The 16,569-nt window shown below is 46.6% G+C and overlaps 1 protein-coding gene across 1 annotated transcript in view; it reads right to left on the bottom strand.

Moving 5' to 3' along the window:
- Polr1a (RNA polymerase I subunit A) overlaps positions 1 to 16,569 on the bottom strand; it is a 63,482-nt gene that overhangs the window by 35,169 nt on the left and 11,744 nt on the right. Inside the window, exons 7-13 of the mRNA XM_006990994.4 lie at positions 14,950 to 15,057; positions 13,296 to 13,401; positions 12,878 to 13,040; positions 10,149 to 10,319; positions 9,837 to 9,959; positions 7,681 to 7,911; positions 3,262 to 3,516 (exon numbers count right to left, since the gene is read on the bottom strand). Of these exons, the coding sequence (XP_006991056.2) occupies positions 3,262 to 3,516; positions 7,681 to 7,911; positions 9,837 to 9,959; positions 10,149 to 10,319; positions 12,878 to 13,040; positions 13,296 to 13,401; positions 14,950 to 15,057 (1,157 nt within the window). The remainder of the gene's footprint in view (positions 1 to 3,261; positions 3,517 to 7,680; positions 7,912 to 9,836; positions 9,960 to 10,148; positions 10,320 to 12,877; positions 13,041 to 13,295; positions 13,402 to 14,949; positions 15,058 to 16,569) is intronic.

The following is a 16,569-nucleotide window of genomic DNA, read 5'->3' as shown; positions in this document are numbered from 1 at the left end:
TGGTGTCTGTGTTGTTGACGCTGTGCCTTTTCACCCCCTCGTCCATCCGTGGGAGCCATTAGGACAAAGCCACAGCCGGGGACACAGCTCAGTGGGGCTGGGGACACAGCTCAGTGGGGCTGGGGACACAGCTCAGTGGGGCTGGGGACACAGCTCAGTGGGGCTGGGGACACAGCTCAGTGGGGCTGGGGACACAGCTCAGTGGGGCTGGGGACACAGCTCAGTGGCGGAACATTTGAGTAGCATGAGCAGGGCCCTAGGTTTGGTTCCTGGTATTAAAAACAATTTTAAAAAATAATTATTTGGGTTTTGCTTATCTCCCTCAAGCATAAGCCTAACCTAAAACCCAAGGCACGGGGGCATACCTCAAATAAGCCGGTCCTTTTCAGGGCACATCATAAAAATGAAGCCCCCAGCTGGACTTGCATATGGACATGCAAGTTCGTTAGTCTGAAGACTTCAGGGTACTCCAACTCCCCATGTACACAATGACCACAGGTCACTGCCACCAACTCACTTGTGCTCCTTGGTAGTGTCCCCTTTGATGAAACGGGGCTCAAACAGTCCCTGGTGTCATGTTCTGCTCTAAGTCCCCACCTAGGCCCAAGCCAGCCCTAGACATCAAGTGAAGCTAAGGACTCAGAGGTTTGAGTCTTGGCCTCATCACTGGCTGGCAACTATTCTCTTGGTGTTTCTTCACCTGAAAATGCACTTATTTCTAAGGCCACTGTGAAGACTACATACGAAAATGTTTGTAAACTGCTGACAGTGTGCTTGAGGCCTAGGGCCTGGTTGGCTTCATATCAGTACCACTCCAACAGCTACTACTGCTGTTAATATTACTATTTTCACTACTGTTACTACATGAAAAAGTAAAGAGCCAATTTTCACATTAGTGAATTATCTTTTCTAATTTCTGAGTGGTCTAGCGGGCTCAGAATTTCTTCCAATATTTAGACTTTCTGCTAACCAACAGCCTACTAATGTGGGTGGAAAAAGCCAAGTTAGGCACAAACTGGCACCAGGTAAGCCACAGTGACCCATTAGGGTGACAGACTGCTGATGGGGGAGAAGATCTAAGGGGCAGACAGTGCTGGGCAGCTTCTAGCATTCCGAGTCCATGCTTTCCCTCTCTGTAGCAGAGCCAACATCACAGTTCCTGGAGCTCCTGGTCCTCTGACTTCAGTGGCCTCAGGCCATTCCTCGAGTGTAAAGTGTAGACATTAGCAGTACTTCCCTCTGAGGATTTGGAGCAGTGGGAAGTAAGAAGCCTCCACAGTGAGTGTATAGCATGGAATACACACTTGGTAAATGGCACCTGTGGTTTCCATCGCTATTTCTAGTCTCTTCAGATTCCACCACATTCCAAACGAATGCTATACATCATTGCCAAGAGACTCCGTACACTCTGAAAAGGCCTCAGTACTTTGAGCAGGTGGAAAGGATGAAGTGGAGCCTGGAATATACTCAGCCCTTTCTCCTCAGTCTGGCTTTCTTTGCTCTGTTCTTCCCATAAGCATCCACTAACTCGAGACCCCTGACACGTGAGTGAACACATCACATGAGTGAACACATCAGCTAGCCAGGGGCAACAGGAGAACATTATGTCCTTCCCCTATGTCCACTTGGACAGTTCTGACCACATGAGGTTGTCCATGAGGAATAACCTTGGAGGAAAATGGAAGGAATTCAAATAGATGCCTTCATGAGTTGTTGGGGAATCTCATCTGGCCCCCTGGGATTAAGCTGCCTCTTAAAACAGGCTCATAGATGGGGAAGTGAAGTCAATACAGTGGGAAAGAGAGGGAAGGAGGAGGAAAGAGAACACTAGGGAGATATGAAAAAGCCATCAGGAATCACACTACTTTCTGTTCATCTAAAACTACATGGGATACATTTGAGTGTACGTGTATGCATATACACTTATAACTTGAATGAAGTTATCCTACTTGGGCTAACAATGCTCCCCCATGAGCCATAGACTATTTAGCAAAAACCAGGCATGAAAAACTCCCTTTTGAGTTGTTGGTCAGGGGAGTCCAAGAGACGGCCCCTCAAATATAAGCTACTGCTGCTGTCCCTGACTGCCTCCCAGAGGTTGAAGTCAAGTCCCTATTGCTGAGACATCATGCACTTCAGCCACAGGGCTTAGAGGATCTAAGCAAGAGCTGACCCGAAAGCTTCCTTCCTGAGTACTAGTTTTCACAGGAGGTGCTTTGCAAGCTGCCAAGGGAGGGAAGCAACCAATAGCCCTGCCCAGCTTTGATGCCTATGAATCACAATAATGACCAGCGCAGCAAGGAACCTATGAGGGTGCAGTAGCAGGACGCATGTCTAAACAGTCACTCACAGCCGTCGCACTGGACTTACAGCCCGCTCAAGAGAAAGGAAGTTATGCCTGGTACGAGAGACTCAGCCAGCTACCTGGGGCTGGTGAGGTCATAGGAGCAACTACTCCTGACACTTCACTAAATTACCCGATTCCTAAATGTATTCTAAATACTTACCCACATACCCTCTCACCCTCATCAAAGAAAACTACAACTGGTCAAAATGAAGAGAACAGTTAACCTAGCAACTAGCCCCAACTGATAGATCTATAACTACACGTGTGTGTGCTGTAGGTGTGCTTGTACAGGTGTACAATCTATAACACAATTACTGTACCTAGGCACAGGGAACATGACGGAAGAGAGGACGGGAAAGTGAGAGCCGAGGACCAGAAGTCTGCTGTGAGACTGTGCCTCCTAGAAATGACAGGCTTTAACCATGATGTCTCAACAATATGGTTGCCTAAACAAGACCCGAACAATACCAGTACACATGCTCACATGGAAGGGGAAAATCTCACAGGGCCCCAACCCTAGACAAAGACAGTGAACTAAAGAATGGTAGGACAAACAGTTTACCCCAGGAATAAGCCCCTTAAGTGGTTATCCAATACCAAATGGTACACCGTAAAATCACATTAAATATAACCTGTTCAATTCAGTTCATTTCACATACAGTTTCATATTTTTCCTTTTTTTTATACACACACTAGGATGGCTGCCCTGGGTTTTCTCCTAATATTTCAAGCCACCAGAAGACAAAATGTCTCCTTAATTTTAAGCACTAAGAGCTGAAAAACACACCGTGAAGAACCTAGGACCTCCTGCTCCACACACTCCTGTCCTGGAGCTGCCCACCAGCCAAGTCCCAGGCTTACCACGCCAAGGCATGCTGGTGATGACCACGGCATGGTCTCAAGGTCAGACTTACCTTGGGAACAAGATACTGCTGATCAGTGCAGGCCAGGACATAGGCTTCAGCTCGGCCCAACTCACTCTGGGGGAAGTGGGCGTTCATCTCATCTCCATCAAAGTCAGCATTGTAGGCTTTGCAGTTGGCATAGTGGAGACGTAGGACCTTTTCTTCAGGCAGGATGTGGGCACGGTGGGCCTGGATGGAGGGCCTGTGCAGGGTAGGCTGTCGGTTCAGGAGGAGAATGTCCCCATTCCTCACGTGCCGGCACACCTGGGGCACAGAAGGAAGAAGAGCAGATGAGTGTGGTGGGAACTTGGACCATATCACCAACCCCTCCAAGGGCTTACCACGTTTCGCTTGGGAGCTCTGTATGCCTCGTGTTCTAGTTAACTAAATGAAAGAGGAATTTTTGATCTAGAGAAAAGCTCTAGAAACTCTGATAAATTCTCGCCAGGCCCTCTGCTCTTGGCCTTTCATAGCTTAGATCCCACTTCTAGGCTCAGAGGTGTAAGAAGAATGCATGGCCGGCCACAAGTCTGCGCAGCAAACATCACCTTCTCCAGAATGCACAGCCATGCAGAGCCCTAGGCTCTTCTCTGAGAGGTAACAGAGAAACAGATAAATTCCTCAAGACTGCATGCTTCCATGGATTTCAAAGAACTTGGCAGGCTTCTCAAATCCCCCCAAGGTCACACATGAATCACACAGTTTGGCAGCAATTAGCTCAGCTTCTCACAGAACATCCACAACTGGACAACAAGGCTTGTGAGCCTCAGTTCAGTGACCCCTGAAAACATTCTGTACTTCAAATATTCAAAACAAGTGTAAAAACTAAAAACTGTCATAATCTTTGGGGAAAACGTTCTGAAAATACTCCTTAAAACATTCAAAACGTTTCCTTTCAGCCTTTCAGGAGGGAAAAAGCATCAAGGTAAGCAAAAAGAATGTTATGTTTATGCAGCCCTGTTTTCAGTAGGAAAAAAGCAGAAATACCCCAACTGCCCCACAGAAGCGGCAGTGAATCCCAGTGTACGCACATTAGAGAATGCTATGCAGTGGTAACAGACACTAAATTAAATGCATACTAGTCTGAGTGTGATGATGAAAGAAGTATTAACACAAAGAAAAAAAAGTAAGACCCCAGCAGCAGGTAAGGAGAGAGGATGCAATGTCTGGAAATGAAGCCAACTGCGTCTGGGGCAGCTGCCTGTGGGAAAAGGTGTGCAGGTCCTCAGGGCCAGGCCTTGAGCGTGGACTCACAAGGAAGGGTGGTAGGCACACAGTAGTATCTTCACCACCACAGACCTTGGTATTGCTCATATTAGAATACACATTACTTCTGCAAATGTAGTTTCTTGTAAACAGGGTCTTGTGTTGTCAAAGTTGACCTCAAACTTATGGTCCTCCTGCTCTGCCTGCCAGAGATGACTGGATAACAGCACTTTCCATCCAGCCTGACAGCCTGATTTGATCCCCAGGACCCACATTGGTGGAAGGAGAGAACCAGCTCCTGACAGTTGTCTTCTGATTCCACATACATGCCATGGCATGCGTGTCCCCTTACTTCCTCCCCAATGAATAAAGGTAATAAGAAAGCAGGGAAAACCACACGGATGTTGGGAGAAAACCAGAAGATCCAAACTCTAAAGAATAAAAAGCACAAGTAACTTTCCCCTTCAAGACACACACCGATCACACTTTCCCCTTTCAAAGCCACTCTGTCATGCTCCTTTGACAGAACACCTCTCTCAAAGCCGACTTTACAAACCCAAAGGACACCTTTAAAATCAACTGCATAAGGATAAGGTGCCCCAGAGGATATGGACCCTTGGTAATCATCTCTCCTCCTCAGATCCCCTCTGGGTCGCACGCAGCAGTTAAGAGGCGGGAGGAAACAGGTCTAGTATCCTTCTGTTGCCCGTATGTCTGAGGGCACACTGGGAAGCTGGCTAAAGCTGGGCTTCGGGCTGTGAAGAGATTTAGCTCTCCCCTCCTTCCCACAGTCCTTGTTGGTTCTGCTCAAGTTCCCTCAGAGGAACAGTCCTAAGAGCACAGGGTCTGTGTTTTCACTTCCCGAGGAATTCCAACCTTCCTATGCCCACACCCAGTCCTCCCTGTGTTTCCAAGGAGACCTGAACTCTGAGGATTCCCATGAGCGTCTGCCCAAGGCACTGGCCGGCTCAGTGCGTCACACAGCCTGAGGTTTTCTTTCCTTAGCGTCTCAAGGGAAAAGTTGGCCAGATCTGTGGCCCAGGCCCAAAAAGCAGGCTGTGCCTAAGATCTGAGTCTAGTGAACCCAACATAAGCAAAGTCACTGCAGCTGAGAGGAGATAGATGTAGGCCAGTCTGCCAGACACTGGCCAAGCCAAACAGAAACCTGGACCACAGGGCATTACCCTTGCCAACCCAAACCAAGGCCTTTCCTTTCTCTTGTCACTAAATAAATACTGTGGTGAAAATTAGTGTGCCCCAGTGCCCGGGTCAGAGTTTGTAGAGGCAGGCATGGGGCCAGAGGCTGCTGAAGGTGGCTGCCAGGCAGAGAAACAAGCCTACACACCCTGGCCACTTCCTTCTTGACGAGGCCCAGGGGAAAGGACAGGGGTCACCTCCGTCACAGGGAAAATGACCTTTCTGAAACCCTTCCCCCCACCTAACCTGAAACTTAATCCTCAGCCTCCTGCTGCGTCACCTCTCCTACGTCTTCTGTCCTGTCCTGAGCTCTGTGTAGTGAATGCCCAAGTCTTTCAAAATGACAAACTAGAAGTGCATGAACACGTAGGTCAGAGTATCCTATATTTACATAACATTACTGACATTCTGATGTGAAACTTGCCATCCCGAGTCCCAGGACCTATGGAAGGACCACTGTTCTTTCAAAGTCTTTTCCTGTCTTTGCACGGGAATGGGGAACTCAAACAGAGAGAGATGGGTGGGCAATGTGGCCAGAGCAAGAAGTAGAGAGGGGTGAGGGTGCACGCTATGTGCTGGGGAACACAGCAGGTACCTAACATGGTTTCCAGGAGTGGTAAAGACTGTCTGCAGCCCGGCTCTTTCTGGTTTTGTAAATAAATATTTTCAGACACATATCACTTGTCTACACTTGCTTTACACTACGTAGTAAGAGCTGAGTAGCCAGAAGAGCCTGAAAAACTGATTAAGTTTGAGATATTTACTCTGATCCTAGGGAAGAGAGGGCTGGGCTGAGACGCGAAGGAACAGTAGGAATCAGCCACGCAGTCATAAGGAGGGCAAAGAGTTCCAAGCATATGCAAAGCCTGAAAGGAGATGGAGCCGGCTGTAGGGAGCTTGAAACAGTTTGGGTTGAAAGGTGGACCAGCGGAAGAAGCAAAGACAGCCTCTGCTTTCAAAAGGCAGCCTTATGAGCTCAGTAAGGACTGGAGCCCAGGCTGGAAGATAATCACCCGGGCCGCGCTCATTCACCCTCACTGCTGCTCTGGAATCTCTCACTGGCTTCACGTGACGTGCCTAGCGGCTGGCAGCCTCCCTCAGTGGAACTCCTGTCCCACCCTTTGCCTGTCCTCACCTGAGCCCTCAGAAGTACCCGGGCCACCTGAAGAAAGCACTCCAGTGCCTCTACCTTATCCCTGTACCCCAACAATGGCAGACCGCTTCTGACTGACTTTTCGGATGTCCCTGGCTACTTACTGCCTACTTCCTCAGCACGAGGGCTCTGAACTGTCTCCCTCACTGTTCACTTCCTGGCTTACAGCACGTATTTAATGGCAATCCCTGTCAGGGTCATGACCTTGCAAAGCCTGAGCACAGAGTGGGACCTCAGTACTAATGAGCCCTCATTGTGTACCCCTCTTGGAACCTTTCTCCTCACTGCAACTGTTTAAGTGAACAGGAAGATTATTTTACATTTGCCTGGATTCATCAAAGTGAAACAAACCTTATTGCTTCTTGACTCCCTCACAGCTCCTAGCAAAACCCCTGACAATGTACTAACCTGACAAAGAACAAAACTGGTACCCTGACCTATCTATCGGTCTGAAGGGTGTCTCTGTCACCAAAGCAAAACAGCACAGAGCAGAAATGAGCTCAAGTAGAATTGCTGTTCTAACAGAGGGCAGTTTGAAAATAAGGCAAGCCAGAGGACTGGCCTCCAGTGCTGTTGTCAGCCCCGAACATCAGTGGGGACCAGAGGCCACCATGCCAAGCCTAGAGTGTGTCTCTGTTCCTCCAAAGTTCCTTCTAGGCAGGGGGGAACTCCACTGGGCTTGTGTCCATTACTGCAGATAGCCAATCCCAGAGATGCTAATTCAGAGTGAGGGGTGAGGTCAAATTCTCTCTCTCCCTAGCTCCAGTGAAGCTGCTACTGATCCAAGTACCACCTTTTGAGTAGCCCTTTTCAAAGGCAGCCTGCAGGAACCAGACAGGAACTACAGTCCTGACCAGAACTCATTTACTCACAATTTTCGTCCCCTGGGGCTTCGGAGCCCCTGTGGCTGGTGTCAGGAGCTGTTTGGCCACAGCCTCCCGCTGTGTAGCATCCACTGCGCTCAGGGCTGTACGACTGCCATCCTCATTGATGACCATGGAGGCTCCTGGGTGCACGTTGGGTCCATTGATGACTGCTTGTCTCAGTTCCTGCACGTTCCAAGGGGTAACTGGCTGAGGATAGGTCAGTTTTGTGGCAAATACCTAGAAACAAGGATTGCAGGTCCAAATTCAATATGGGCAGACAAAGGTTCCAGGAATACAGAAGCTCACAAAATGAGTGTCTGATTTCCTCCCAAAGTGTGGGGAGCTGTCTGCTTAGCCAAGGCCTTTCTGTAGGTAGAACAACATCTATCTCCTCTGTGGCACCATTTAGCTTTGTCTACTCCCTTAAGGGAACAGACTGGGCAATGCATGCGTTAGTTTTCTTAAATGCACACTGAAACTTCACCCCTTTCCCATGTGCCAATAAAGTCAGTGTCGCCAAAGGAGAGGTATGGGGCACTTGCTTGAGAGCCACTGCACCCCTCCACTTCTTAGCAGGTATCACTAACTGATCAGGGTACGCTGGCTGAGCCCAGGCATAGCACCAGTCAGTGGCATTTGAGAGGAAATGGATTTGCAACTCTGAGACCTAGAACATTAAGTGTTCTTTTGTCAACACTAGACCTGAAACCTGGTCTAAAATAAGTGAGTTTCTGAATCACTGATTTTTATTTATTCGATACTTCAACACACAAGCGCACCAAAGACTACAGAGCTCAGGAAGTTAACGCCCCAGGTCTTTGCGTAGGAGCAGTGTATAAGCTCCGCCATGATCCCACCTTTTACTCTGTGCTAATGGACTTGTTTACTGTTTGGGTACCACTTGGCCCAAGGCTTTAGGAGACACTGCTCTGGTGTGTGGCTCCCTGCCAGGCTTTAGCTCATTCTCATTTCATCTCACCTCCTCGTTCCCACAACACCTCTGGTGCGCTGTGGGGGAGGGCAGGAGAGGAGAGCAGCAGTTATACTCACCCTGTTCTTCCTAGTTACCCTGTAATACCCCAGGCCCACATGACTCTGAGAACTGGGGTGGGGTGGACAGCATTAGAGTCTCTCCTCAGGATACAAGCCATTAGTCAATAAACCCAGACGCAGAAAAAGAGGTCAGAATTCTGTGACAGTAGAAGGCAAGGCCTCACTAAAGGTCTCCTCCAAAGCCAAGGACACTCTAGACATTATGGTCAAAGCCAGGGTGGCTTCTACATTCTGTCTAGAGAAGAAAATTAACATGTCCTGGGCCTTTTCTTCCAGGGTTTCAAACTTGAGACTATTACAGCTGGCTTTCAGAATGCCTTTCTTTGGTATACAGTCCAGCTTCTGCATGTAAGGACCTCTGGTTCCAGGGAGGCAATAAACGCAGGGTAGAGCCTTCTCTAACTGTTCTTGACACATCAGGCTCTCGCCCAGGAAGCCAAAGTGTGCTGAAGAATCAGAACACTTTAGCTCTGCGCATTACCAGCTTCCCCAAGAGAGGCAGGGTGGCGTGTAAGGAAATGAAACTCTGCACAGAGGGAATTAAACCATCTTCGAATTATTGACCTCCAGGCCCATTAAGGAGGAAGTAGGTCGGAGAGCTGCTGCTAATGAGCACCAAGGCTTTAATTTAACTGGTGGGGAAGTGAGAAAAGGAAGCTGGCTCACCAAGGGAACGTTAATGGTGAACAGGCGAGCCGCTCACCCTGGCCCCGGGAGGGACAGGTGACACACACTGCCTTTCTAAGGACTCTCCCACTCTCCGCTGCCAGCTACCCAAGGGGACTGAAATCCCCTTGTCCTCTTCTTCTCCCATCATGGACTCAGTTGGACATGGAAGGCTTAAAAACTAGGCTAAGACTGGCAAGAATAAGATACAGATCCAGGATGTGGAACGACCTGCTGGGAATTCCCTAGAGCTTCAGAACAAAAGTCTTCTAATGGGATGGCAACCCCATTATGCACCTCCAGCTCCTTCCCTGCAGGCTCCTCCCCCACACAGGAAGCACTAGAAGCTATCCCCACTGGAGCCATGCTGATCTACCACCAAACTCTGTCCCCAGGCCTTTACGGCACAGCCATCTCCCAGCTGCCTCTCCCCAACAACACACCATGGGAATTCCGATTTCATTGGTGTTGATGTACATATCTGGGCAGATGACTGAGCGGGCTGCATAGTCAACTCGCTTTCCCATCATGTGCTTCCGGAACAGGCCTTCCTTCTTCTCTAGGATCTATAAAGAGCAAAGAACAGTGACAGACTATTAAATAATTCCATTATGTTTACTATTTTCTTGCTTCTGTGCCAGTGTGTATAGTGTGCATTTATAAACGTGCAGGTGGGAGCTGGGCATGTAGACCAGCTATTAGCTGTTTATTACTGACCCTCGCCAACTGTGATGGGATTCCCACTCACTGCTCACCTGTCTTATGCCAGGGTACTTCTCCAACATTAATTTGTCCATCTCACTGTCAAACACAATATTGACGTGGCTCTGAAGGCGAATCCAAATGTTGTAAAGTTTATCTGTGAGAGACTGGCCAGGAAGCATACTTAAAAAGGATCGGTCGATAGCAACTGAAGAGTCGCTTTCCTGGGAAAATAAATCCAAGGAAATAGGAATGAGTGGAGAAACACTTGTTTTTTACTTAACCTAGCTCTGATTTAAAACAAAACAAAACAAAACAAAACAAAAAACAAGCTTAGCCTTTGAGCTGATAGAACTGGAGTCAGCCTTTGAAGCTGATGGATGAGAACTAAACTTGTCAGTATGGATCGGTCACCCCATTATATATGTATCAGCTTGTCTCTTCTGGTAGTAAAATGAACTCAGAATTCATAAGCACAGCAGCACTATAGTTCACACCTGTAATCATCAGCCTCTTGAGAAGTTGAGGCAGGAGAGTCTTGAGACCCTTCTGAACTACGCAGCAAAATCCTGCCTCAAAAATCAAAACTAAACTAAGATTTAAAATAAAATAAAAGCTTCCTAATGACTTGTCCACCGAAATTAAGAGAGCCTTAGCAGCCCTCCCTGTGCACACTCCACTTCTGAGGCTTCCACCAGACAAGAGAGTTTCATGCGGAACTGCCACCTTAGCTAAAGGTTTGGAGAACAAGAGCCAGTAATTCATAGAAATGCAGTTGGAGTGCCTGCCAACATGCAGGAAGCCCTGAGCTCCTCCCCCAGCGTGGCACAGTACACACTTGTAGTTCTAGCACTTGGAAGGTGGCAGCAGGAGAATTAAGTTTAAGGTCAGACTTGGCTATATAGTGACCTAAAGGCCAGCATGGGCTACATGAGACCCTGTCTCCAAATAATGATAAACAAAAATAATAACAATAATAGCATTACTATTACTTTCATGTAGGTCAAATAATTTCTTAAAAAGAAAAGGGTTTGAAATATAATATTGTATGTCTATAAGTCCCAAAGTGGGTTAGATTAAGTACAGGATGGTCTTCAATCTTACATATTCATCTAATCATTTAAAAATATTTCTATCCCTAGTCCTGTCTCTTCTGCTTCTCCTGTTCTCTGCCCAGGGAAGAGATGGATAGAGGTCCTAGGGTGCCTTAGAGCACCACCTACTGGCCAAGTACTACCTGCTGGCCCCATTTGGCTGCAAACAGCCTAGGAGATTTGATTTTCACACATCCTCCACTGTAGTACAAATGAGAGAAAAAAAACTATCCGTGTGTCAAGGTTGAGAGCAGGAGATGATCCAGTAGATGACAGTGTCATGGTGATAATTTGAGTCTGTCCCCACAACCAAGGAATAAAGGAATCAGCTAGGAGGGTCCACGTAGTTCTGCAGGCAACACCACGTGCATGATGGCAGAGGCCTGCAGAGTTGAACCCATGGCTTACAGCATCTGCTGGTTCAGAGCCACATGACCACTGTTGAAATGAACAAGACCTTGTCTATTGGCTCTGGTATACCCCAGTCCCTAGAACAGCTCCGGGGAGAGCATTGCCATGGGAACACAATGATGAACACAAACAGGGAAAAGACAAGAGTATGTCTAATGAATCAAAGGGATCAAGATGGTACTGTTGTTCTACAGAGACCAAGCCCTGCTATTGCTGACAAAAGTTTGTCTCTACTCTCAAGAGACACGAAAATTAAATTCTTAGTCTTAGTCATTGAATTTGGTTATCCTATGGTCTTTTGTCTCCAGGGCCTGCAGATGGCAACTTCTCTTACACTGAGGATCTATTAAAAGCACATCTACGAGCTGGGCAGTGGTGGCACACGTCTTTAATCCCAGCACTCGGGAGGCAGAGCCAGGCGGATCTCTGTGAGTTTGAGGCCAGCCTGGTCTACAGAGCAAGATCCAGGACAGGTATTAAAGCTACATGGAGAACCCTGTCTTGGAGAGAGGAAAAAAAAAAAAAAAAAAAAAAAAAAAAAAAGCACTGACCCATCAGTAAACTTCAGCAGAACCAGGGAGTTTCAAAGTGCCCAGGAGACAGTGGTGCTACCCTGTGACATCCCTGGCTAACAGCAGGGCTGTCTGAGCAGCTGGCAGGGAGTCTGAGAGAACTGTCTCTCCAAGGCTGGAGAAGGCCATTTCTATTTGCATCCCGACCACATTTCGGGGATGGGAGTGACCTTGGCAAGTGTTCTAAGTACCTAATTCAGCTTTATGTTGACTAGAGTTGGTATAATCTAATTATAACAGTGAAAGGGCTAATAAGGAAAGTCAGTGGGGGCAGCCTTATTCTAGAAAATCCCATTCTACATTGTCCTGGCTGCATTGCTGAAGACCTTAATGAGCCTAAAACACACCTTCTTAGAGCCTGAATGCCTCACCGGCAGCTAGTGGTGCAGAGCAGCCTGGGTGGGACACCTCACTCTAAATTACAGACTTCATCGTGGAGACGAGTCCAAGAAATCCAGTCCTCGACGGAAACCACTGGCACGGTCCCTGCACACAGCACCTACACTACACCGCGGTTTATCTATAACCAGGCCTGTGCTCAGCCCAACAATTCACTCTGCTCCAGGAGCGCTGCCCACTGAGGGTACCATCTTGCAGCAGCCATAGCATCTGTGTCCACAAAGGGTTAGAACCAAGTGTGTAGTTCTGATCATACCAGGCATTAACCAAGCCCATTCATGACATCAGCACTGAGGCAGCCCTGACCTTGTCTGGGGTGAGTTCTGCCATCTCACAGGGCAGCTTCTGTTCTTGGGCCATCAACGCCAGAAGTTTCCGGATCAAAACAGCATCCTTCATGACAGCTTGCAAGTTCACCGTCTGGCCATTAGTAAACATCTGGTCCCCAAGGCGATTGACGGGACGATACCTACAGCATGATGTAAGACTCCATGAATGTTCTTCAGCTGCTTAACCTAGTTACTGAATTAACACAATGTAACCTACTCAAACAACCATCCATATCTAGTACAACCAAATAACAGAATGTTCAGGCCACTACCTGCAGCCTTAGGTTGACAGTTTCTTGGTTTCTCAGTGCCCCAACCCTTCCAGGCTCTCCTACAAGACCTTGGTCAATTCCTCAGTCCACCCTTTTCATGCAAAGTAAGTTAAAAGGCATTACCTGGAGGGCGGCACCACTATGAAATCTAGAAAGAACATGCTGGGGTTGAAACTGGACTCCATGCCAATATCATCCAATCCCGAAAAAAGGTAATTCAGGAAGAACCCTGTGTTTGAAATAAAGTAACCAACAAGACCATTTAAGCCTATGTTTAAGGACATAAAAATATTACTGAGGAAAAAAAAAAAACAAAAAACAGGGCATGGGATCATATGTAGTTAGAAAACAGTTTTTCATAAAAACAAACCCAAACCAGCCTGGGTATATGACAGCTTATACAGAAGTAAGATAGCATAAAGATACCCAGGGACAACAGTACCTGAGTAAGGAAATGAGCCATGCAGGAACAGGACAATTTAATCACCCTCTTAGATGTGTAATCTTAACACACATAATTAAATATTTGCTACTTTCAACTCTAGACAAAACGAATTGAAATTAAAAACAAAACAAAACCGGGGCTGGAGAGAGAGATGGCTCAGCCGTTAAGAGCACTGGCTGTTCTTGCAGAGGACCCAGGTTCAATTCTTAGCACCCACATGGCAGCTTATAGCTGTCTGTATATCCAGTTCCAGGATACCCAACACCAATATACATTTAAAAACAACAACAACAAAACCAAGTCAAAATAAAGTTTAGCCTTTTAAAAACAAAAGATAAACTGGGCAGTGTGGCCTTTAATCCCAGCACTTGGGAAGCAGAGGCAGGGGATCTCTGAGGAGGCCAGCCTAGTTAGTCTACAGAGTGAGTTCCAGGACAGCCAAGGCAAAGGAGAAACCCTGTCTCAAAATCTCAGGGGGGAAAAAAAAAGTAACATTCTCTCCCTGGATATGCCAAGAAGGCTCTTCTGCAAACTGGATCGAAGACATATTTTAAATTTCAGGTGACCGAAGAGAGCTTGGAGAAACAAATAAAGCCTGCCACAGAGAGCATCTCATTAACTCGCTTATTCTTTCATTCCTGATAACCTGTTAACACCATGCTTATCTCTGAGCACTAACACAGGAGAGCAGAGTCATTGTCCTAGGACACCCTCTTAGAAGATGGATGTGAGGACTGAGTAGCCTGCATACGTTGTTATGTATTCAAAAGAACAGAGATTTCCCTTTCTGTGGGGAACTGAAAAATACAAAATTCTTTGATTCACAAGAGGAATTCCCATAGAACATTTAAAATCTTTTTTTCTGGGGGCTGGGATGGGGTTTAAGACAGGGTCTCAGTACATAGCTCTAGCTGTCTTGGAACTCACTATATAGACCAGGCTGGCCTGGAACTCATAGAGATCCACCTGCCTCTGCCTCCCAAGTGCTAGGACTGAAGGCCTGCATCACCATGCCTGGCAAAACACATCTTTTTTTTTTTTTTTTTTTTTATATAATGGGCATTTAAAATAGGTGAGTGACAATGAAACTTCCAGAAATTCATCAGTGCAGGAGTGACTGGACTCAAGTACATTAAGTTCCTGGTGTTGGGGTGGCCTCCCCTGCTCCTTTACGGCTCTAAGTCAATGTGTCTTGAAGCCTGCCCCAGGCCCATGGATGAATTTCAGGGGAAAGCTCCATTAATTAGAACTTTGGTTAAGGAAGTAGGAGGGTGGGCTACTGAAATGAACCAGGAAATCAAAGTCCACAGACAGAGGCTGTTTCTCTAGTACCTTCATTCTTCCAGATGGCAAAAAGATGCTCCTGGGCGCTGCTAGGTGTCAGGTACCCTCGCTTCCCCATCAGGGCTTCTTCAATTCCTGGAGCTTCTGGTACTCCTTCTGTAATGAGATAGATCCATTTTTTGTCCTTATTCTAAAAAGCTTGAAACTTGACCACAAACATCAACTTTTCAACCCAGTACTCTAATTTCCAGAGTAATAAAAATAATGCACTACCATATAAAATCAGAGAGGTAGAGTAAGAGACCATCACCACTAGCTCATATTATTGATGCAGCTATTTTCACTTTTAGATATCTTCTCCAGTACTTTGGATCATGTAAGTAATTTACATGACATTGAAATTTTGCCAGGCACAGTGGTGTAGGCCTACTACCTCAGTATTCAGGAGGAGGATGCAGAAGGATCATGAATGAGTTTTAGGACAGTGTGGGCTATACAATGAAGTATTACCTCAAGACTACAAAAATCTTGCATGGATTTCTTTTCTTTCTTTCTTTTTGGTTGTTGTTATTGTTTTTGTTTTTGGAGACAGGGTTTCTCTATGTAACAGTCCTGGCTGTCCTGGAACTCTCCCTATAGACCAGGCTGGCCTTGAACTCAGAGATCCGCCTGCCTCTGCCTCCCAAGTGCTGGGATTAAAGGTGTAAGCCACCACCACCAGACTTCATGGATTTATTTTCATCAGAACTCTCCTCATTTGGGTTATCAGAGGAACACATAAACAATTGCTACATAGTTTTCATCTGACCACTTTTTTTTTGTTACTGAGACAATCTTATGCAGTCCAGGCTAGCCTTGAAGTTCTGATCCTCCTGTCTCCACCTCCCAAGAGCTGGGTTTAGATAGTCTATGCTACCATACCCAGCTCCAATCATCAATTTAAAAAACAACAATAAAAAAATTTTTATGGTTTTTTGAGACAGGGTTTCTCTGTGTAGGTCCTGGCTATTCTGGAACTTTCTCTGTAGACTAGGCTAACCTCAAACTCAAAAGATCTGTCTGCCTCTGCATCTTGAGTGCTGGGATTAAAGGTGTGTACCACCATGTCTGGCTCTAATCATATTTCTAATCATACTCTACTGAGGAAGTTTCCTAATTTATTTAACCATACTCTTCTATTTGGACATTCAGCTCGATTCCGGCATTTTGCTTTTCTGAGTAAACATTATTGGGCCGGGACAATAATTACTGGTAGAATACACCTTGCAGTACTGTAAGAAAACAATTAACATCTTTTGCACATGGTATTTACCAGGAAGGATCACAGAAGCAGAAGTAAAAATTTCATCTGCCCAGAAGGAAAAGTAAGACATCTGAAGATTTTTTCTTTATTGTGTGAAGGCGAGAGCACATGTACCACCCTGCACACACACGGAAGTCACGCATATGGAAGCTGTCCTTTGACAACTTTTAGGAGTTGCTTCTTTCTTCCAGTATGGGTTCTGGGACAGAACACAGGTTTGGACCCTAAGTACTTTCATCCACTGAGTGTTCTTGCTAGTCCCTATGTGAAGATTTCTACGGATTCAAATATACTGACTTTAGAAATACCACATTAGTAGGTGAAGTTGGCTTCTCATACTAGGCAAGATTCTCTGAGAAGCTGAT

Source organism: Peromyscus maniculatus, chromosome 3, assembly GCF_049852395.1.
Source record: "Peromyscus maniculatus bairdii isolate BWxNUB_F1_BW_parent chromosome 3, HU_Pman_BW_mat_3.1, whole genome shotgun sequence".
In the NCBI taxonomy this organism is placed as follows: Eukaryota; Metazoa; Chordata; class Mammalia; order Rodentia; family Cricetidae; genus Peromyscus; species Peromyscus maniculatus.
This window is presented reverse-complemented; position numbering and strand designations above follow the sequence as displayed.